The sequence below is a fragment of the Biomphalaria glabrata genome, chromosome 3, assembly GCF_947242115.1.
Source record: "Biomphalaria glabrata chromosome 3, xgBioGlab47.1, whole genome shotgun sequence".
NCBI lineage: Eukaryota > Metazoa > Mollusca > Gastropoda > Planorbidae > Biomphalaria > Biomphalaria glabrata.
The window spans coordinates 22956035-22980214 of NC_074713.1; the positions used below are offsets into that span (position 1 = coordinate 22956035).

The 24180-nt window shown below is 33.4% G+C and overlaps 1 protein-coding gene across 5 annotated transcripts; it reads right to left on the bottom strand.

Moving 5' to 3' along the window:
• Positions 1-289: 289 nt before the first annotated feature.
• LOC106056828 (PHD finger protein 7-like) lies at positions 290-23821 on the bottom strand. Of its 5 annotated transcripts, none has more exons than XM_056024047.1 (12): positions 23684-23821; positions 13249-13389; positions 12388-12460; positions 12003-12094; positions 9844-9951; positions 7535-7659; positions 6289-6463; positions 5763-5869; positions 4832-4948; positions 3575-3696; positions 2083-2246; positions 290-1610 (listed from the first exon to the last, which is right to left on the bottom strand). In XM_056024047.1, exons 2-12 carry the CDS (start codon positions 13267-13269, stop codon positions 1248-1250), a joined length of 1467 nt encoding a protein of 488 aa, XP_055880022.1. In that variant the 5' UTR covers positions 13270-13389; positions 23684-23821; the 3' UTR covers positions 290-1247. The 5 variants fall into 5 exon arrangements, with proteins under 5 accessions (XP_055880022.1, XP_055880020.1, XP_055880021.1 ...); XM_056024045.1 differs by lacking the exon at positions 23684-23821 and adding an exon at positions 16913-16953; XM_056024046.1 differs by lacking the exon at positions 23684-23821 and adding an exon at positions 16887-16929.
• Between the last annotated feature and the right edge of the window lie 359 nt (positions 23822-24180).

The following is a 24180-nucleotide window of genomic DNA, read 5'->3' on the forward strand; positions in this document are numbered from 1 at the left end:
ATACTGAAAAGTAAACAAACACTGGCCCAATACAGATTTTTATAGCAAAATCTTCTTTGCTAAGTTACTTTGAAAAGAAATCTTTAAAAAAAATTAACAAAAACATTTATTATGTATACTTTAAAAAAAAACAAATAAAACTTAGATCATTAAATTTTTCTAACAATATTTTAGATTTAGTTTTTTTATCAATCAGATTTGAAAGATTTCTTTCAAGAAATAGTGTTTCCTTCAATTGAAATGTTTTATCTAGGTTAGGGTAGTTCACAATTACACCAGTTCTATTAAAAAAAACATTAAACCTTTTAAGAGCAAAGGACACAATTTTTTTTTTGTATCACAAGAAATCTAAATAAATTCTTTCCTTTCCTACTAATTTTATCACTTAAAAAAAAAATAATAAATAAACCACCACATTCAGTCAGGATAAACTATTTGTGCCATTAACTATCAGCAATTTTGCTTGCTATGCAAAGCTTTGTACAATCAGCCAATATATAAATAAATATATAATAAGAGTTAGTGTATAACATTCGCCCATACACATTAAAAATGTTTAATTTATGGCAGCAAACAAAGGCCCAAAAAAACAAAAAAAAAAACACATACCGGTAGCAAAACAAATAAACAACATACACATTTTTTTCCTATTCAAATTACAATATTCATAAAATCTACACAATATGAGTTTACCTCAATTTTTTCTCTGAATAAAATCTTAAGGAATAAGAATGTTATTTAAAATTAAAAAATTTAGAAAAAAAAAAAAATGTTTTGCAAAAAGATAGTTAAATTACTTTAAAAAACGTGTGCAAACAGACGTAAGTTGAACAATAATTCAGTCCCTGTAAAACTTTTAAAGCATATGCCTTGTACCGGTACCTATATAATTTATAATTAGCTTTCAATCTAAAAAAACAACAATGTGAAACAGGAAAAGTCAAGTGTATTGTGTACATTTAAACAGTAGGATAGGACTAGATGCTTAGAATATGGGTCAGAGGAAGGGGAGGAATTAGTGTTACTTCAGAAGTATTCATCTGAGCATGAATGGTTTGGCCTACATCACTGTAGTACCTCAAACACGACACATTCTGAGCATATAATGTCCATACCTCAACAAAATGAAGGGAACCAATATCTAGATGAAAAAACAGCAACACAGACACAAGGAAGAAGTAACTCAAGCCCAAAGATTAACTCCATTATCTGTCTGATTTGCCCATCTTATAAAATGAGAGACCATTCTATGAGATGTTTTGAGCCATCAATGTAGGTGGTTCTTCTATTATGTTGTCTGCAGCTTGGTTCAAATCCCCCATGTAAATCAAAGGAGGTGGGGGTAAACAACACCTATCTAAATCTTGTACAGAATGTGTCTTCAATTTGACTTTTTTTGGTGATGGTGGTCTAATAGTTTCTATATTTTTTTCTCTATGCGATATGCAGTGCTCTTGATGATCAACCCTTAATAGCACAAAACAGCAGAAAGGACACGACTTGATTTTTTTAAGTTCATAAAGCATTTCACCAGAAACAAAAACACAAGAATTTTTAGGAGGGCTACATCTTGAAGACTTGCCCTTGAAACATGCTGGTATGCCAATTTGCTGCAAATAAAAAAAAAAAATCAAATTTACATAAATATATATATGTATGTGTGTTTACCCCCCCCCCCCCCCCCCAAAAAAAAAAAACACTTTTAGAATGAGTAATACTCCTTATATTAACTAATAAAGCTTTGATTCTTATAATTCACTCCTCCCTTTATAGCAAAGATAAAAATTAAAAATAAAATATATGTAATAAAAAAAAAGTTAATAACTAGCAACCAAATGAAAAACAACATTTAACTTAATAAGCATGACAGTTGCCAAACCAATGATTTAAAAAAATACTACAAAAAGCAAGCTGTGATGATGAGAAGAAGAAATAAAACATGCTGGAGAACAAAAAAACAAGGGACACAGGTTGAAATGACTCAATGAAATGATTGCAAGCCCATACAAGTCAAGCAGAAAGTTGGTGTGGATAAGTGTCTCACTTTAGAAATGTTTAGTGTTGGCCAGATCTCAACCGCACCTGAGAATAACAACTGCTGCCTGAAACCTCATCAGCAGGGTGTGCCCTCTTTCGACTGCGAGAAGTGGCCCGTCCAGCAGTAGTCTTCTCCTGGGTTGAACTGCAGCTGAGGTGGAGAGCATCTTGATCCTTTGTGGTATCACACTGTTGGGTATTTGAATTAACTGGGGGATACAAACAAGAGTCAAGGTGAACAATCAACAGTTTATCATTATGTACAATAGAAAACTGTGTGAAATGCTAGAGATTTCATAAAAATATGTAGATTAGAAACAAAGATAATTTATTTAATCATAGCCACAGCTTAAGTATTTTGAAAGCATATATCAACTAATGTAAGACAACTAGATGCAGCTAAAGAAGAAATGAAAGCAACATTTTCTGTAGAAAATCTGAAATGTTTTGGGTTAAGCTCAGCAAAATTGTTAAGAGACGTTTTTGGAAATTCGAGTCCACCCATGTAGAGTTTGCAAGCTAATTAGAGGGAAAGTAAAAAAAAAAACACCTTTGCACTGCAACACATAAAAAAACACTTTCCTTTTTTTTTTTCAAACAATTCCTCTTATTAGCTTGCAAGCTCTAACGAGCGGAAACTGGAACTTGGACAGGTATTTAAAAAATGTGAAAGTTTATGTACATCCTTGGTTTAAAAAAAATCCCTAGCTAATTGACCACGCAGTGAAAACTGTTTTGCCAGTTATAAATTTTCACAATATAATCATATTAAACTTGTCTATTTAATTAAGCATTCATTGTGCATTCCTGCACTCATCTCAAAAGTATTCAGTCAAGAATGGACTAAAAAGACGTCCATGACCATTTTGAGCACCATCTTGTGTAGGAGCTGGTTTCAACTGTGTACAAGCTCACAGGACACAGTGTGTTGAAGTAGTACATTAACAAAAGTTGCATGGACAATGATTAGCTATGCCCCATTAGCTTCATCTTACAATCTGACATGTAATAGACTCAGGAATATTTAACTTTTATTTTTTTGCTCACTGATTTGTAAATTTGTCGTTTGTTTTTTTTATCTGGTACTGTTTTTTTGTGTGTGCTCAATGATATTTTCAAAAATGTATTTAAAAGTTCAATTTTCAACTCAAGCCTTCTGTCTCTGCATTATCTAGACTAAAAAAAAATCTTTTCAAAAGATAAACCATAGAATGTGATATACTGACAGGCTGGAAACACAAGAGTAAAGTGCAATCTTTTGAAGAACAGTTTTGTAAAATAAGATACATATGTCACCTTTATTTTAATTAATTTTTTTGTATTCATTGCCTATATAAAAATGGTTGATAATGTAAATATCTTCCGTTTCATTATTTTTCAGTAGATGATACAATGAATATCTAGTTGAACAGTTGTTTTTTGTTTTTAAAAAAAGGAAACCTTCACAGACTAAAAATCTATTTACATGATCCAGATATTGGAATAAAACCACTACTAGATCATCACTGCAATGTTTCATCTCTACCCTAACATGTACCTGTGTTCAAAATTTCTAAACAGTCTTTACAAACAAAGAGATTGTCCTTTGGAAAGAGGCCATTACATGCACGGTGTGACCCAGCTGATCCACAGCAACCACAAAGTAGCAGGTCATATTTACTGGAACAGAAAATAAGAGAATATACAGACTTGTATACACTTTATTTAGTCTACAATATAATAATAATAAATAATACAATAAACTACCCAATAAATCTAATAATTCTATCATGTAACAGTCCACTTTAAACAATTAAAATACAAATTTATTACTTAAATTATTAAAATATATTTCTCCTTGTATACTTAAACTAGCCTACCCGCGGCGTAGCATACGCCTCTATTTAGTGACGGGTGAACACTTTCTAAAAGACACAATTGTCCAAATGGGGTGGGTTTGGGCAAATGACTGTGTGCACATGCCTGGAGAGCAAGGAAGGGGCAGGTGCAGGCGGGTGAAAGAGTCGGCGTGCATGGTGTCCCGCATGGTTATGCAACGTAGAGAATTATTTATACAGAGATGTATTTTTTAAACAATATTTTGAAACTGAACAGACAATCAATCTGATTTTTAGAAAATTTTTTTTTTAATTGGTTAAAAAAAAATCATTCAATGCCTCAATGGCCATTATCAGAAAACAAATCTTTTAGAGGGCCATCATAGCAAAATTTTTTAATGGTCTGTTGTCACCAAAAATAAATAAATCACCAAGTGGGCAATCATTACAGACTAATCTTTCAGTGGGTAATCATTACAAATTAATCTTTCAGTAAGTACCCACTTACATGTTTTTGTTTAAATGATTAAGTGGTTGGTGATTACAAATTAAAAGTGGTATAGATATCCATGGCTTAGCATTGAATTGCTAGCTAAGTCTTAATTTTAGGAAAATATTTTAGCACTATTTTCTCTCTTTCTGATAGTCATGAACATAATAAATTGAGCCAAGCAAAATCATTTTTAAATAAGATGTTACACATTGTAAAACACAAATTAATACTTTTTAAAAATGTTTCTTTTCTCATTTCACTCAATCTACTTTTTTGTTTTCCTCTTTCATCATTTGCCCCAAGTATTTTCCTGCTTCAATGAGTTACAAACTATTGCATCATTTTCTTAGCATACACACACATTCCAAAGCAAAAGAGCTACAAAATAAACATTTAATGTGAATTTTTACATTTGAAAAAATCTAACTTGTAATAAAAAAAATTCTTCAATAAATATTTCTACCATTATTCTTGTTCGTCTTACCCAAATTCAGCATCATACTTCCTGCCATAAGGACATCTACAATAACGGGCATCACAGGAGTCATGTCTTTCCAGCAAATCATGAAATGCATCAGGCTCTCTCTCCCATGAAGCATCTCTGGGATAAAAAAAAACAACAAACTTTGATAAAGACCTCACTTGTTTAAAAAAATATATTTGGAGGTGATCCCACTGTAGTTCATGTAGTTTACAGTCTATAATGTTTTTGAAATTGTTAATGTTTTGTGTTCACTAAACTAAGACAACGACCTATAAAGTTGATTAATTCAGTTTATACCACCACTTCAGTGATGTACAATTTCTTTCCCTTGTTCAAGATACCAAACGAAATAATTAATCACAATTAAATTTTTTGTTATTGATTCTTGAGTTGAAATAATCACAATTAAATTTGTTGTTATTGATTCTTAAGTTGTCAGGTAAAAAAATAATAATTTGAAAAAGGAATTCCTCTGATTATCAGAAGCTTGGATATGAATTGCTTAAGTCTTGAAATTTTATACATCATTGAAATAGCAGAGATGTGGTTGAAAGGCTTTTCATAATTACATTATGGTATTACTCCTTGAGTATTTATGCTATTCAATTTTAATGACTTGTCTGGAATAAACTTTTACTTTTTATCAAGTGTGAATCATTACTAAATTTACTTTTCAGGTTAGATATTTTCAGCACTTAGGTTCTTCTAGTGTAGAATTAAACTAAAAAAAAAACAACCCACACACCTTTATTTAAAAAAAAATATTATATTTTCAACAATAAGTTAGTGAATGCTAAAAATTGATTAGTGGAAACTTGGTCACTTATGTTCAAAATATAGTTTAATTAGATTTGATTTTTTGAAAAGGTAAAAAAATAAATAAATGGTGATGATTATAAAAATGATGAATACAAACTTAAAATGTACTTACTGATCAGGAATGTAAATACCAAATTCTAACATTTCTTCTTGAAATGTCTCTCTTTCATTGCAGAGTGGACATTTAAAGAAATGCATGCCAGCGGATATTGCATATTTCTATTGGTGAGATAAAAAAAAAAAAAATGTATGAATTATAACTTGTCTGAACAGAGACTAATTGTGTTTTAAGCATTTAACTGCAAGTTTAAGATTCAAGTCCTGATGGTGAAGCACTTATTTTTTTACTTTTCGGCCAGTTTAGAAAATGAATGCCTTTCTGGAGTTAGGAAAGCAAAGTAGTTGTGCTAAATACACAACAAGCTAGAAAGCAGTTGAACAAGAAACAGATCATGTCCCTTTATGTCTTAAATGGGATCTTTATAATTCTTTCTCAATTCTTAATTGCACTGAATTAAAATTTATTTCAAGAAAGTTTCTCAATGTTGTTTAAAAATTATAAAAGAGATGTTTTTATTTATACAGAATTAAATGCAATAAAAAAAGAAAGTAATAAAATATTATACTTTGAAACTTACCTGTATGCAAGTTTTATGAAAATAACAATGCTTGCAACTGGGGCACACAAGTGAGTAGTGTGATGTAGCAGTGAATTCAATACTGGTCAAGCAAATAGCACACTCTTTCTTGGAGGAGCCTTTACTCAAGGTTTTCACCAATGACTGTGTCTTTCTGTGGTCTGCGCAGTAAGACCTGGCAAAAATAAAGTTACTGTACATCATCATACTGCATATCAAAAGATAGGAAAATAGCAATTTAAAAGAACAAAAATTTATTGCTGACAAATGAAATAAACAGAATATTTTTTTTTTTATATTTTCAAGTTACTTGTCTAGCTGCTACTAACACTCTGCATACAATTTATTCTGTAAACATTCAGATCAGAAAAAAAATTACTTTTTTTTTGTTTACTTAATAAGCTGCCCAATTGTCTCCATGACCATCAAAATTATGGAAACAAAAAGAGTGGAAAAAAAAAAAAAAAAAAAAAAAAAAAAAAAGACTTGAACCTCATTATAAAAACCCTTACTATTATAAGCTTGTTTTATTGATTGCCTTTTCTGACCCATTGGTCAGTTTTGTGTATAAATAAACCCTCCAACCTTGTCAGTAAACAAAAATCTAACTATGAATTACCCATCTAAATAAAAAGCAGACCTGCATAGAAACCTTTGATCCAAGTGTGCACACAGTAAGTAAGGTTTGGGGAGATTTTGTGTGCAGGTCTGAAGTGCTGTAGGTTAGCATCAAACAAAAACAAGAACAGAAGATTACACAGGTGGGATGTTCAAGGTAACAGTTCCAGATGTAAGAAAGCAAAGGATCTAATTAGATGACATGCAGCTCATTCTTCCCAGACTTGTGAACAACAGAGACAGATGGCATGACATTGTGCAAGTCATTATTTGTGTCCCAACATCTCTCCTTCTCCTACGCATATCCTAGGGATATGTGATCAAGAGGCTAAGTACGCTTGAACTTGGCTACCTATGAAAGGGGCTCGAGGTTCGACACCCAACACGAGCAGAGCTGTGTTTACTGAGCGCTTAAAGGCAGCACGGAAAAACCCTTCTCCCAGATACCCCCTCCACCCACTGGTCCACAAACTAGATTGGACCATAGCGCTTTGAGCATGCTATAAGCATGAAAGTAGTGCTATATTAAAGCTATAATATATTTATTTGGGATAGAAAAAACTGGACAAATCTACACAACAAATAATACTAAACTCTTTACAACTTTGTAATAGCAAGTGAAACTAACCTGTAATTGTCAAAAAATTGGCTTAGCACACCATTTTGTATACCACAGATCAAATGGAAATTCTTTTTACATTTCCCATTACAACATCCTATTGTTGCTCCTTTTGTGTTACAAAAACAACAATTCTGTAAAGTAAATATTAATTGCAGAATGAGACAATAATTGTGGAAAGAAGAGATCAATTTTGTAGTGAGCTAATTTTAGAAACAACACATGAGTCTGTAATGTGCAAACATAATTATTAGTGAGGCAGGCAAGTCTAAAATTCAGGTGAAGATTGTTAATATACATGGTACAAAAGTAAGTAAAGTTCCCCTTTCAGATCTTGGGATCTATAGGGCAGATAAGATGATGTTTAAGTTCATTTATTTCTATGGCCAATGGTTAACAAGGGTACCAAATGGCCAACACAATGACCAACCACCTTTACATTCCTCGGAGTTGGTTGGACTCAGGGGTATCAAAATCCCAGTCTTCCCCAAGATTTGAACCCAGGACCTTTCTGTTCTGAAGCCAATCACTTTACCACTCAGTCACCATTGTTTAGTCCTAAAGTCTGATGCAAGAGTTTCCCATTAAATTTATTTTAACAATCAATCAAATTGTTTTAAAAAAGATTTAAGTTCAGAAAGTATTCTGTGCTGAACAGACAGATCTACTATGATCTTTTATTGTATAGTCAAAAGTATATAATATATGAGTGTTTCTCCAGTACTGGTGACAAATAGGTATTGGTTCACTAAAAAGTCTATATCTAAAAAAATAGTGCACAAAATGGCCTCTTTTGATGTAACATGGAACACCTGGCTTAAGTTGAAGTAATATTTTACTAAAAGCAAGGATTATTGAACAGACTTTTTTGTTAAAATAGGTTAACAATATAATCTTATCTATATCTTTTTATTTTATATTTATTTGGTATTACATAAAAAATGTGTCACAGGTGCATCAGGTGGTGGCCCACTAAACTTGGAATTTTAAACCTCTATCAATTGTAAACAAAGTAAAAGCAGTCTGCCCCCTAGTGTGTTTCTGTTACTAAAAGCATTTTATCAATAATTAATTACACAGTGTAATGTTTCTTTAAAACTAAAAATTTATATAAATTAGTAAGATAGGTCTTGGTGTCCCAGATGAAGCACCTCAAACACACTTAATGGTATCTCTGATACTGTTTAGTACAGAAGTAATGCCATTTTCTTTGGAAAAGACTACATCATAATTAACAGGAGACATTAATAGACATGGTGCCCGACATTTTTTCACTGTAGCACCTGAAACACCACTGTAGAAAAAATGTTGAATCATACCAGAAAATCTCAAAGATCTAGATATAGGTAGTTTTCTCACCAAAGTTTTGAATTACAATAAGAATTAAGCTTATTATTCTCAAGTTTGATCTAGAATACTATTTTCTAATCTATGTTAATGTAAGTCTCATTGTTTTATCTCTGTTTGTGGTGCTTGAATAATTGTTGAGATATTGCAGCAAATAATAGCCTATATATTTAGCTACAAGGCAAGTATAGCATAAATTCTATTTATTTTAAAAACAAATTTACCAAGTAGTGTTACACGTGCTATGACGTCCGATTTTTTAAACTGAGCGCAAACATAACTTAAGTGCTCAAAAACTTCAATTTCTCTATCTAGCTACTTAGTACAATAGAAATATTCAAATTATGCTTAAAAATCAAACAAATAAACAGCTAGCTGTATTTTAATCATCAATGGTATCCCAATGATGCACCTGAAATGCAGAAGTGGGTACCCCCTTTTGTCAGCACTGCTGAGGAAATGTATGCATTCCAATTAATTTTCTATTGATAAATTCTTTAAGTACAACTTTAATTTTTAGCCTAATGTGACACTTTTTTTATACCAGCACTGGAGAAACACTCATATTCAAGTACTCAATATTTTCTACAGAAAACCAAAGGGTATGTCATGAAACTATGTTACTGCTATAGGAAAGTTTTGTAACACCTGCCCAATGAGCTACTACATCTCTCTAAGAGAACTTTAGATTCTTTGAAAAAAAAAATGATTTTGAAGTAACACCAGACCAATACAAATATAACTATTGTTATAACAATCATTTTGCTTCTAATTTATTAGACTCATGATTTTGCTATTCAAAAATGTTAGTTATTTTATTTAAAAAATTTAAGTTTCAATTTGAAACAAATTTCAATTACTTCATTGCTTGAAAATGAATGCTATTAGTAGCAAAGAAAAGTAAAGCAACACATTCAATGAAAAAGGAAGATCCTGTTTTGAATGTCATTGAATTAAATATTTTGGTTTACCAATTTTTTCCCTCTCCTTATTTCATTTTGAATGTCCGGCAGTAAAAATCCTAATATGCTGTTTTTGTCAGATATCTTTGTCTTTTGAAATAGTCCACTACTCAAAAGCTGAAATAAACAGACCACATAATAAAATTAGTCAATATTGTTCCTTACAATAGAATAAAACATTTTTCAACATTAATAAAGCAGAATAGATCTGAATCTTCAGATTTAACTTTAGTTTATTTAACTTAACTATTGGACTCACATTTTTAACTCTTTCTATTCGTAATTATTTTCCACGTTCTGTCGGAATTAATAATGTAATCTGATTGTAGTGCACTAACATGTTCTAATTAAAATGGTATAACTTTTTTATTTACAATCTTAGAATAATGTTTTTGAAATTTAATTAAAGGAAAATGAATGTTCTTTTTAGATAATACAAAATCAAGTGTATAAATTGAAGTGATTTTTTTTTTTTGCTTTATGAAAAGTAAAAATGAAATTTGGAAAACTCATCAATGGACGACAAAAAATTTAATCCAAGTCACATAAGAAGATCATTTCTATTCCAAACTGAGTTAAATGCTATTGTTTTATAATCCTTATTCATATTTCCATGAACTAGAACTGGCACTAAAACAATAAAAAAAACTCATGGAGTACAAAACTGGAGCACGTTATCCAAGGTCACCACCATAGGAAATGTATGAGAAAAAACAACAACAATTTGCAACATTAAGTTCCTGTAAGAAAATAATTACACTGCACATGATATATTTCAAATAAAAGTGATTCATTGCTCTTTACATAATGTTTGCCTGAATAAAAAACAACTTCCATGTTTTAACTTTGGTATTTAAAACAATCCATATGGATGTGTGGGACATAAAGACGAGTCAAATCCCATCATTGTAGTCATGGTCAGAAATTTATAAATTTCATAGTTAGAAACTGGTTTCCATTTTGTAAAAATGGATGTCCAGTGAGCTGGAGTGTTTATTTTTATTATGTAGACTGCATAACTGTTTATTGCATCAACAAGATTATCAACAATTGCAGAATCTAGTAGAGTAAAGCTCATGTTGACACCTGTATATACCATATTGGCTGAAGTAGATCTAGACAATCCAGACTTACTGGAAGGAATAAATCTAAAATTGTTTTCTGTTTTAGTACCCATCTCTGCATTTTTCAAATTTGTTGAAACAGACCTAGATCTAGATGTATTCTTTGTTCTAATACGTCTAGTTTTAGGAGGGGGCATGGCAGGTTCATCAGCTGATGAACTATCAGATTCAGATCTAGAATCTAGATCTATCACTATCACTATGAACAGATAAAACAAAATCACTGTCATCTGAATCAATAAGGTCTTTAACTTGTTGATCCGAATATAATTTAGATCTACAAGTTTTAGTAGATCGACCTCCAGATAGGCCAAGCTCCATTTCTATTTTAACAGAAAAAAAAAAAAAGTCGACTTTCAAAAAGCTCTGTAATATTAAAACCATGTTGAAGGAAGTAAACAGTGAACTCTTCTGCAAGCGGAAATCACGTAGATTTAGAATATAAGCATTTAAAATTATTAACCAAGAATAGGAACAAAACAAAGATGTATAACTGCACTGACGGCAATATCATCGCTTAATCGGCTTTTATGAAAAAAAAAATTGATGCTATTATCGTAGCTTTGGAGAGAAAGAGTTAAATCATTAAAAAAAAAAACAACAATATTTTAACCTCAACATATCTAAGAAAATAATTCTAGTTAAGTCTTAATTGTAGTGACTTCTCATTTATTGATTTTTTAAACTAATATAGATTTAATTCTTATATTTCACGTCTCTTAAAATTGTATATTTATAAAGCATGTTTCTAGTCATTAGGGCTGTAATTAGATTAAATTTATCCTTCCATTTGTTGATTCAAAATACATTGTTTATCCTGGTAAAGTATTAGAGTTGAAGCTCAATTTATTTACTTTGCTATTACTGTTTTATACAAACTGAATAATTATTTATTACAGAATATAGCACAACTTAACCAATCCTGAAAGTGGACACGTCAAAGCTTTTCTTGACAAAACCTATTTCAAGCATAGTGAGAACCTCAATAGACAACTATATTCTAACCACTTAAGTAAAAAAAAAAAAGGTCAATATGCTACATACCATACAAAAATAATGTACAGTGACATCTCCTTTCTGATGAAAGGCTCCTAATGTCAGTTCATTGTTCTCATCACTTTCACAAAAGTTACAAACTGTAAAGAATTAGATTTAATAGGTTACCAGTTACTGTTGATTCGCTCATATGTGAAAACTACAGGCTATAAAGGTATGTCCTTCCAAATGAAAACAAATTACACACATGCACAAAGCATTTAAAAAAAAAATGGCAACAAGGTTATTAAGGTTTACTTATTATGTATTTAAATGACATGACTTTCTTTTTATTAATATTTTAATTTACAGCCTGCCAATCTAGAGGAATCAATATAACTTTCTTGTCTTAACCAGTAAGACGAAATGTATAATTTATGAAGTTAGTACCTACCTTTCTTGTCAATACCAATATTATTACAATGTATACTAGTAGTTCTTTTCACCAGCCTTCTTCTCTTGGAGATCTATTAATAAAAAAAAGAAGGGAAGGTTTTAGTACTGTTTTAACCATCAGATTTATGTAAATATAGAGACATAAATCACTTTTAGAACTTCTAATGAACATCAATGTATTTATATGTTATATATAAATAATTAATCTAGCTTTGATCCAAAACTGGCATGAAATTCACATAAGCTGATATAAAAACAACAACTAAAAAAATCCAGCATTTACGAAATATTAGAAACATTAAAAAAAAAATGACAGCCATTTTACTGAACTTAGTGACATATGCACATCCTAGTATTACACTATTACATTATTAAATGTTAAGCACAAATGAATAATGCAATCTTTTGAGATCAGATGTATTTGTGAATCACAATTGTGGGAAAAAAGTTCAATTTTTAGTAGAAAAATGAAAGCTTTATTTTGGTGTATGCTTTAAGAAAAGACATTTTGTTTGACCTCCTTCAGTCGTAGAATAACTATGGTTCATCTTGTGGAGCCCTTTTTCTTGCGACTAGAAGAGCCCTATTCTGGAGAAACAATTCCCAGCACATACCAGGTTTAGGCATTCGCTTTGGTGGTACAAGAAGCAGCCATTTTTAGTTTGGCAAACTTTCTTTCTTCCAGAGCCAAGGCCAATGCTTTTAAGCTGTCCAAAGTGTGACTTCTCTCCACAGTGCAGTGAAGGGCTATTCTTAGTCAACATTGATGTCCACTGCTTTGAAATCCCATTTTAAACAATATATATGAATACCTGAAAGGTCTTTTTTTTAATAACTTTTAATGTATCAAATTATTTACCCCTTTAGAATGAACTGACATGTTGGGAGTTGTCAAGTCTGGCTTAGATTCTATTAACTCCAGTCTTGTAATTGATGTTTTCTGTGGAAGTCAATATTTGCAAACCCTTGCAAAGTTAAAACAAATCATTTGAAGCTTTGCCTAAAGAAGAAGAGAAATTCAACACATTAACATTTAGAATAATCTGCAGTACATGCTGCACACCAGGAGCACAAGATAAATTTAATTTCCTCTGCAATGCTATACAGCTCAAAGTAATGTAGTTTGAAAGCAGCTATATCTCTTAAGCCAGAACTAGGTAAAAAAATTATGTCTGAATTGTATATAAAATTATATATATATATATATATAAGTAGATTTCTCTAGATTTATAGATTTGTGGCATAGGTGATGGAGGCAATGATAAATTTTTTATTTATGTTCGTTGATAAATGACTGATCAATAACACTGACTGGAGGCTAATCCATAGCCACATAAAGGATGGCTGCATCTAGTCATATGGCACTTCAGACTGTCATCAGTCTAAGAAAATGGAAACAACAGGCATAGCGCCATTAACAGGAGAAGATAACATAATGATAAAAATGTTTGTTTGTAAAATGTTTTACATGTTTCGGATGTTCCTTCAGAGTTGAAGATAATTACTTCCTAGTCCAAACCTTCCGCAGGACGACGGGGGATGGGAGCGGGCAGGGTTTGAACCCGGGACTATCGATAAATCTGAACGACAGTCCAGCGTGCAAACCGCACGACCAGGCAGCCATCCAATAATGAAACTAAAGGTAACATCCTAAACAAATAGCATCAGCATTCTCAGCCCCAGGAGACAAAGACATGTTACTTAATTTGAACCAAGTAGACAACATAGGAGATATAGTGGTACAAGAAAAGGGAATCCAAAAACTATTAGCCAACATCAAACCGAATAAAGCGTCTGGAGCTGATGGTATTCCAGCTAGATTACTCAAAGAACTAAGCAATGAGCTAGCACCAGTGTTCAAAATACTTTTTCAGGCATCTCTTAACCAGGGCAGAGTACCAAGGGACTGGAAAGAAGCAAATGTCACCCCCCCCCCCTTCCCTATTTAAAAAAAGAGAAAAAGCTGACCCAGGAAACTACAGACCAGTATTGCTTACCAGCATCACATGTAAAATCCTACAACACATATGTAGCAACATCATAAACCACTTATAATGTCCTTACTCCATACCAACATGGCTTTAGGAAATATAGATCATGTGAAACACAACTACAACTAATAGGACTAATTGAGGATTTTTCAAAAGGTTTAGATAACAGTGAGCAAATAGATGCTATCTAACTAGATTTTTCCCACGGCTTTTGACAAAGTTCACCACCATAGTTTGCTTAAAAAATTAAAATATTTTGGCATGGATGGTCCATTGCATAGTGGATTAAAGATTTTCTGATAGGGAGACAACAAACTGTAATAATAAATGGCTCTAAATCAACACCAATAACAGTAAACTCAGGTGTACCTCAAGGAACAGTCTTAGGTCCATTGCTATTTTTAATTTACATAATGATTTACCAAATTGCATTATTTCAGGAACAAAAGTCAGATTATTTGCAGACGATTGCATAATATATAGAACAATAAAAACAACACAAGATACAGAAATTTTCAAAGAGAATTAGATGAATTACAGAAATGGGAATCTAATTGGAGCATGTCTTTTAACCCAGAAAAATGTCAGTTATTAAGAATAACAAAAAAACTAAAACAAATTAATTCCACTTATCTTATTCAAGGTAAACCAGTAACACAGACTAAAAACGCAAAATACCTAGGTGTTATAATAAATGAAAAACTGTCATGGAATCCCCACATTGATTATACTATCAAAAAATCAAACAAAGCATTAGGGTTTATTAAAAGAAATTTCCATAAATGAAATAGGAACATAAAACTAAAATTTTATTTAACCTTGGTTAGGCCAATAATAAAATATGTATCCTCTGTTTGGGACCCTCAACTCAAGAAAACATAAAGAAACTGGAACAGTCACAAAATAGAGCAGTGAGATTCATAACAAACGAATATTCACATTTGACTAGGGAAACACCTTTAGTAAAATCACTAAATTTAGAAAGCCTTCAGCATAGAAGACTTAAAGGTAAAGTAGCAATTATACATAAAACACTGAACCATAATCTTCAAATACAAAATTTAATAAAATACTCAGAAAGACAAAAAGGTGAGCAAAAAGATGGTCGACATAAGAGATGCCGAACGTAAATGCTTTTAAGACCAGCTTAGAAGCCAACTTGCTTTAACTGACATAGAAGAGAGCACTTGATTGCATGCGGCTTCAAAACGAGACAGCTGGAGGTCACTTACAAAGGCTGAGGGAAACAAATTTGAGACCAAAAGAGAACAGACGTAGACGGCGAAAATAAAATAAAGTGACCAAGGGCTGACAATGATTACGCCTGCACTGGATGTGGCAAAATATGTAGCCCACAATGGGGGCTGCATTGCCATGGGAGATTCCTCATTAATCTTCGGACTCGAAGACTAGCCTTAAAGTATTATTAATATATTATTTCTATGACATTTGTTGGTGTTGAACTTGTTACAATTCAGATCTAGATATAAAGAATCTAATCTAGAGTCTAGAATCATCTAGATCTAGAATTAGAACACTAGATTCTATTTAGATCAAGTAAATCAGCTTAAAAAATCTTTAGTAACTTATAAATATAGATCTAAATCTAGACCTGTATAGTATTATAAATTAATGAATTATCGTAATCACAGTAATGTAGGGAGGTGAAATAAAAAATTTATCTTTGAAAAAACAATTTTTCGTTAGTACATCATTAAAATACTTTGAAAGAACTTTCCAATGGTGTTTAAATTATGACTGTATGTTTAATAGTTAGAGTCCTTAGAGAGTTATGATTTTTTTTCTGGTCGTTTTGGCTTAACATTCACGCTATTCACGGTAATGCTACTTAACTCTAGTCTAGCTGACCTAGCCTAGACTGCCTAGAGTGACTAGAATTAAAATCTAGATGTAGAGTTAGATCTAGTTACAGAGTGCAGACTACAATACTTGATAATAGTGACTACAGTACTCAGTACTCTACTAACTCTAGATCTATATAGATATAGATCTAGAGGTCTATTTGATTTAATGACAAGGCCAAGAGTCAGACTCCATGAGACTTCTGAACTTCATGATGTTCATTGGACATAGTATAGACTTCAGTCTTCACTTGTCGTCACTCGTAGTCGTAGCCTGCGAGTGCGAGAGATTCGGAGTATCATCACATCAGTAATAATCTATGTTAATGTTAACTAGATGAGATCTAGATCTATTCTATTCTAGATCTGATAATCTAGATCTAGAGTCTATGTAGTAGTAGAGTCTATGTTAACTAGATATATCTAGATCTAGTGATGTATCATTACTAGATCTAGATCTATCATGTAACTAAAATTAAACTATCGCTATCGCTCGGAGCTATCGACGTTGTCGTTTCGCCACATATGATAAGCCATGGCATTGCATATTAATATTCTGTAGTCTAGCTAGATCTCTAACTCTAGTATACTCTATCTAGACTTCTAGATTTATAGATCTGGCTTTAATTTTTTTTTTTAAATACCTAAAAAAAAAAAAAAATTGATCTACAGATCTACACGAAAGGTCTCCATTTTTTAAATTAGTTGATTATTCGTGCGTTTTATCACGTGACCATAAAGGGAGGGAATATTGTTGATTCGCCTGACATTTACTTGTTATTTTTATGGTAATAATTATAATTTTAATTTTTATTAAATGTGAAAAACGAACTAATATTCATAGGAATAGGTGGTATCATGGGCGTAGCCAGGATTTTTTTCGGGGAGGTTTTTTTTGGGGGGGGATTCCCCCCTGACTCTCCCCCCCCCCCCGCGGAAAAAAATTATATATATATATATATATATATATATATATATAGGCCTATATATATACATATATATATATATATATTATATGTGTGTGTACATAATATATAATCTTTATTACATTCTGACCTTTTCGGAAGACGTTTATTCTTTATTGTAGACTCCCCGCCCTTGCTAGCAAGGGGGTCTGGGCGGCGCCTTCGACATCACGGAGGGTCACGGTCTGGGGGAGTTCGCAGCGCTCCCCCAGCGCGGGGCGAAGCCCCGCCGCCGAGCACTATTTCTGGTATTGAAAGCCAACAAAATGCATATTCTGAGGTATCTACAGTGCATTATCTTGCTATTAAAAAGTTTTATTTCAAAAACCTAATGCGCTATTCTTACTGACTTAGACCCTCTCGCGCCGTTCGGCGCATTTTCCCGCAAAACCTCATGCGACGCTCTGTCACAACCTTACTAAGGATTCGACTCACAGTTCGGCATATGATTTCTTTGATTTAGACACAATCTCTATGACTGACTCCTAAAATCTGTCTTAGTCATCTTTGTTGAGACACATTTAATGATTTTCAATTTCGGCAGAAAACTATTCACACTTTATTAATGGAGCCCAAGCCACTGGTAGAAATTTGTAACCTTTCTTGACTACGCTCTTGGAATTACATGCCTGTATTTCGCTTTACATTTTATATCGAAAAGGAAAGTTTTTTCGTCAAATCATCTGTTGAGGGGTTTTAAACTAAGAAATCTCTGGAGTTTTTTGTTTGTTTTGTTTTTAATTCAAAACCCCATTTAGCTACGATCATAGAATTTGGTGACTGTAGTTTGCTTTAAAATAATATGGAAGAGAGAGGTTTTCAACTCTAAACGCTCTGTAGGGGAATTTTAAACTCAAAACCATCTGGAGGGGTTTTAAACTTTAAAGAAAAAGCCATCTGGAGAAGGGGGATTTAAACTCAAAACCCCTTTGGCTACGCTCATAGATTTTTGAGTGTGTAATTTGCTTTTTTTTATATTGAAGAGGTACTTTTTAGCTTCAAACCCTCACTGGAGGGGAGGGGGGTTTAAACTCAAAACACCTTTGGCTACGCTCATAGAATTTTGAGTGTGTAATTTGCTTTTTTTATATTGAAGATGGGGTTTATCGTAAATTTTGGAGGGGGTTTTAAAATCAAAATCTTCCTCAACTGTGCTGTTGGAATTTGGGGATTGTTGTTTGCATTTTTTTTTGTTTTGTTTTATAGAAGAGGGAATTTAACTGCAAAAACCTCTGGTAGGGGGTTTAAAATTCAAAACCCCCTGTAGGGGGTTTTAAACTCAAAGCCCCCCTGGTAGAGGGATTTGTATCTCAAAACCCCCTGATAGGTGTTTTTTTAAATCTCAAAACCCCCTGGTAGGGGGTTTTAACTCAAAACTGCCTCGGCTGTGCTGTGGTAACTGATGATTTAGTATTAAAATCTCACCTAAAATAAACAAAATGAAAGCAAAAATCAGTCACTTAATTCCGTTCCCAGATTACACAATTACGGCTTATGCATAATGCCGTTTTTATTTATCGCGCGTTGGATTGGTGTTTTCCATATTGAGTGACACCGCAAACTGACAACTTTTGTCTATATTTTTCGTATATTTTAAGGACTTTTTCGTATATTTTGCGATTTCGGGAGATTTTCAGGAGCTCCTGGTAAATCGCCATGAGGGCGCGGGAAATCTGTTTTAAGTTATAAAATGGTTTTATTAATTAATTTATGCACCTTGAATTAGCGCGGGTCCAATGAAAGTGCGGGTCTTATGAAAGCGCGGGCCTATGAAAGCGCGGGCCCTATGAAAGTGCGGGGCCTACTGCGGTCGCATAGGTTGCAGGCACCTAAGGCCGGCCCTGCAAAATAGCGGCGTATGCTACGCCGCCGGTCGATTAGTATATTATAATTCTCTTCATGGCTCAAGAGCTTGGACACCAAGTAATGGAAAGATCACTCTTTTATTTCTGCAAGTCAGACGGACTTGATCGCTGATCAAGTTGAAATTTAGCACAATTATTTCTAGTACCTGACATAACAAAAGTAAAAATGTTTTGCGTTAAACTATTGTAGAATGATGGCTGCCTGGTCGTATGGTATGCACTCTGGACTGTCGTCAGGTGGTCCTTAGTTTAAACTCTTCCCGCCGTCCTCTAGAAGGTTTGGACCATGATGTAATCATCTTCAATATAAAATAAACAAGCAGACCACGGACCGCATCACTTATAAGGAGATTCGAAACGGGATCACAATGGCTATTGGGCCCCCACGATGACCTCGTGACCTGTGTCTAAATAAGCAAACTAAAATTTTATGGGCATACCACTTAGGTCCTCAGAGCTCACAAATATCTTCCTTCAGGGAACAGTAGACTACCAGGAAAAATAAGAAACAAAGAAAGCGATAAGCGAAAACTAGATCCAAGATAGGTCAGGCCTGTCACTGGAATAGATTGAACTTATGGCAAAAGATAGAGAAATAAAGACGGTCGATCATGTGTGATGCCCCAACGGTTAAACAGACTAGGGGACAAGGGAAGGTGAAGGCCCTCTACCTTTGTAATAGCATTTCGATTACCAAGAAATACTTCCGTCTTCTCCCCCGTTTGTCGTGAGTTTATTGTCCATCATCGTGCCTACTGCTACAGCAATTTGGATTTCCTGATACCAAATCTTAAAGGAAACTTCAAGCTGAAGTAGTAATCAACCCTTTGTTCTAGTCACAATATTTAGAAGATACTAAGCAACAAAAACATGTACAGTAGCTTATACTTAAGATGACTAATTTAATTAGCTCTTCCTCTTTTTATAGTAGGCGTCACTTTAAAAAAAAACAACAACTTCTTTAGCACTACATTTATACATTACATAACTCTTTCTATTAATTCAAAAACAAAACTTATAAAATAATCAGAAAGACACACGGATAAAAACAAATTTCTTGTCCCATACGCTAGGACAAATTTGTGCAAATGCCAATTCTTCCCTTAGTGCTATTAGAGCATGGAATGAGTTGCCTGAATTATTTATTTTTTTGAAGTAACGTCTGTATTTAACTCTTTCTCTCCATAATTATTTATCACATTCTAGTGAAATCACGTTGGTATCGTCAGTTAGGAGAGAAAGAGTTAATAAGATAATCCATAATGTCTGTTTGCTTTACATGTTTCGGATGTTCCATCAGAGATTAAGATAATTTACTCCCTATAGTCCAAACCTCACGCAGGACGAAGCCAGCGGGCAGGGTATGAACCAGAGACCATCGAAAAGTCCAGCGCGCATACAGCACGACCAGGCAGCCATCCATGATTTCCAATACAGATAAAAGAGAGCTACTCGCAAAAAAAGATTCTATTTTTTTTTTGACACACGGTTTTCCTTGCCCGAAGACACACAAAACACTCAAACTTTAACGTAGACCAAAACCAATCGACTATTATGATGATATGTTTCAATATAAGCATAGACAACACTTTAGGGTAAGGGGGGGTCAGATCAAAACGTTGCAACACGAGGCCACGCCTCAAAACAAGGGCTCAGAAGGTCTGACCTAAAATTAGATCTATTTTCCCGTATAACTCTCATCCTATGTAGTCTCTAGATCTATTACAAGGCCATGCGGTCACAACTAAACTGGGTCAGTTTTTAGACAAAGTTGTTTACCTGACAAGACTTCATTTAGTTCGAAACACGTTATCAGTTTGTTGACCGCACATGGTCAGTCTGTATAAGCGTCACTGTCCACTACACTTGTGACTACCCTCATGTTGGTCCGTAACTTAGCCTTGAAAGTAAATAGATCTTTTATTCCTTTATTGTGGACTTACAAATTGCGTCGAAAGTGGACAATATGTTCCTATGAAAGACATTTGGTTAGAATGGACGCCTTGTTAAAAAAAAAAAAAAAAGTCAGCCCCAGCTGGTCTGAAGCGAGAGAGAAAAAAATCGAGCGTGTGTGTGTGTGGGGGGGGGGGGGCTGTATTATGAAGTCTATTATAAAGCCTATAGGCTAAAATAGTTGAGTCAATAGACAAATGAAAATAGATTCTATACGTCTAATAGTTGAAAGCACGTGATTGCCCCACATGGTTAAATCGATCATTGTTGAGTCACGTGGACTACCGGAAGACAAGGAATGACTCGAAGCACATTTCACGTGTCAAGAAACGAAGAATGTCATTACGTCCAAGGCAATGCCGGCCTTGGGCCTTGGGCATAGGCAAACTTAGGCAGCCTCTGGCTAGAGCCTCGCACAGGACTCTTAAACATTTTTTGTAAAATAGTAGAAATAGAAAAACGTGTGCCCAATGTTGTTGTTGAAGTACACTAGGTTTGAAATAAATTGCGTAATTTTGTTTTTTCCTATGTTTATTTTTCTATTTCACCAAATTCTCCTTTTATCTAAGAAAACCTCCTTCTTGAACATGTGTTTGTCTTTTCAAAGATGTCTTTTCTTCTTATCTTATATATTACAGACGTTACTTCAAAAAGAGAAGATAATTACATCCTACGCATTTCATGTCTCAATCTAGTCATGCATGTTAAATCAATGACTTAAAATCTGCTAATTCGTCGGTTTTCCTGGATGTTTCAGACAAACCATTCTATTTTCTAATTGCACTAGGGAAGGAGCACATGTACGAATTAGTTCTAGCGTATGGAAAAAGAAATGTGCCTCTATCTTCGTGCCTTTCCGAGTGTTTTATTAGGTTTTGTCTAGGTAACCAGTTACTCAAAATACACCAAAATACACCAAGATCTTCTAGTGTTTATTTTGCATTCCAAGACATATGCCTAATAATAAAGTTGAAAAGGAGTTTTTGGTAATCAACATGCAGTGGGCAAATGAGGGAAATACGTACACCCTCCAGTGAGAGGCACTTTTCTCACAATGTTCAATCTGGAATAAAAAAAAAGTCATACATGGAGTTTAATACTTTAAGTAGGCGTACGTTTGCGATAATGAGGTAGGCCTACTTACTGGGAAAACATGTAGTGTCTGAGAAATACGTAAACAAATAAATATAGAATTGTATAAGATAAGATAAGAATTCAGTTCTACAGTCTTTGATTTGCTGAAATGTTTCATCAAATACAGCGTGATTCTAGATCTAGTTTTTATAGTTGAGTTTGTCTTGTTTTTTTGTGTGTGTGTCCACCTTTTTGCCCTCCTCTGTGTGTGCTGGTGTCTGATAACCCTATTCACACCAAAAAGGCATAGTAAAAAATATCTAAATATCATTTTGAATAACTCTGAAGTCTAACAAAGTTTTTTTCCGATTCGTAGATTGCCCATCATTACTTTAATCGGTTGGACCATTGGGGCACCACACATGATCTGTCGACCGACTTTTCCATTCCTTTCTGACTTAGCCTACGCTTTGAGTAGAATATCTTTCAACGATCGTCCATTCTTCCCATCGTCATTGTCTTCACATCGCATTCTCTGCCTCTTCTTCTTGGGACTGTTCCTAGATTTAGATAGATCTAGATATTTAGAGTATATAGATCTAGAGCTAATGTAAATCTTTTTATCAATGACAATGACACAAATCTTAATGACAAAATCTAGGCACTTGCGAGTCATGGGAAACTTGTGATATGGCCATACGTACAGTGTAAGTTTGCGTTTTGTGACTGTTTTTTTCCTCCTTCTGTTAAAGAGTATGTTATGAACATAGACATATTATATATAGACTGGACGATAAAGAACAAATTATTATCGGAAATATTTGGGAAAAGATAAGTTTGTAGATCCTTATCACAAACCTATATATATTTGCCTATGTCTATGATTGTAAAACAAAGACAAAATATTGGGAATATGGCAGTTTTGCACTTTTCAAAACTAAAGATCAAAGGTATATATTGGCTGAAATGTTAGTCCTAGAATTTAGGCCTATAGCTCAATCGCCGCCATTTTTTTTTCACATAGATATAGTACATAAAACATATTGATTCCCCCCAAATAAAAATAACTTCCTACTTCCAGTCTATATTTATTTATGTCTATGGTTATGAACATAGACATAAATAAATATAGACTGGCCAATTAAAGAGTTTTATGAAACGAAAATTTGTGACTTGCAATTTTGTGTACTTTATCATAAAGCATTTATGAGCAGTATAAAAGTGCTTTTTTAACTTTGATACACACCTATATATGTTGTAAATAAGGAGGCACTGTAGCTTTGTTTAATCTTTAAGAATGAAGATCATGCAACTTTTCAGAATTCGGAAATCCGACAACAATAGATATACATGTTTTCAAGTTACATGAAGTTATTTCCTTTTTCCAGTCTATATTTATTTATGTCTATGGTTATGAATAGGATACTGTGATTTAAAGTAATTCTAAATTACATGTATGAGAAAACAAAAGAGCGCGCTCAAAAACAAACAAACAAAACAAAATAATAATTTAAAAAATCTGCAAACAGCCTAGGACCGCCCTTAGGTAATTGGAGGCCCTAAGCGAAGCAAATGGGTACGTACCCGAAGATGCGAAAGATCTGGGTTTGATCGCGATACATAAAATTACATAATATTGCAGTAAACACTCTAAAGAAAGCCGAACATTTAATTCACACTTTAAACCAATGCCGACAGCACGGAAGAAACGACTCTGGTACGTCTGGTAAATAACCTTAGGCATAGGCTATAACTAGCCTATAACACACAGACAGTTATATAATTTCAAGGAAGTATAATACCGGTAAAATAAAGAAGGGCAAAAAAAGTTTTAATTATTCTTTGGAATCAGTTTTTCATTTAACATGGATGTAGATCTAGATGGAAGGAGTGTGTCATAAACAAGGTCGTGAAATAAGCGTTTGCCATTGTGCACGCTATTATAATATTATAATCTCCTTTGATTCTTGGGCGTCACGATAGTACATTTATTTGGAAGCCTCTCACCCCTTAAATCCACCGACAATTGAACTTTAGATCTGACTACATGTAAGCCTGTGTCTGTGTTTCTAGTGAAATCT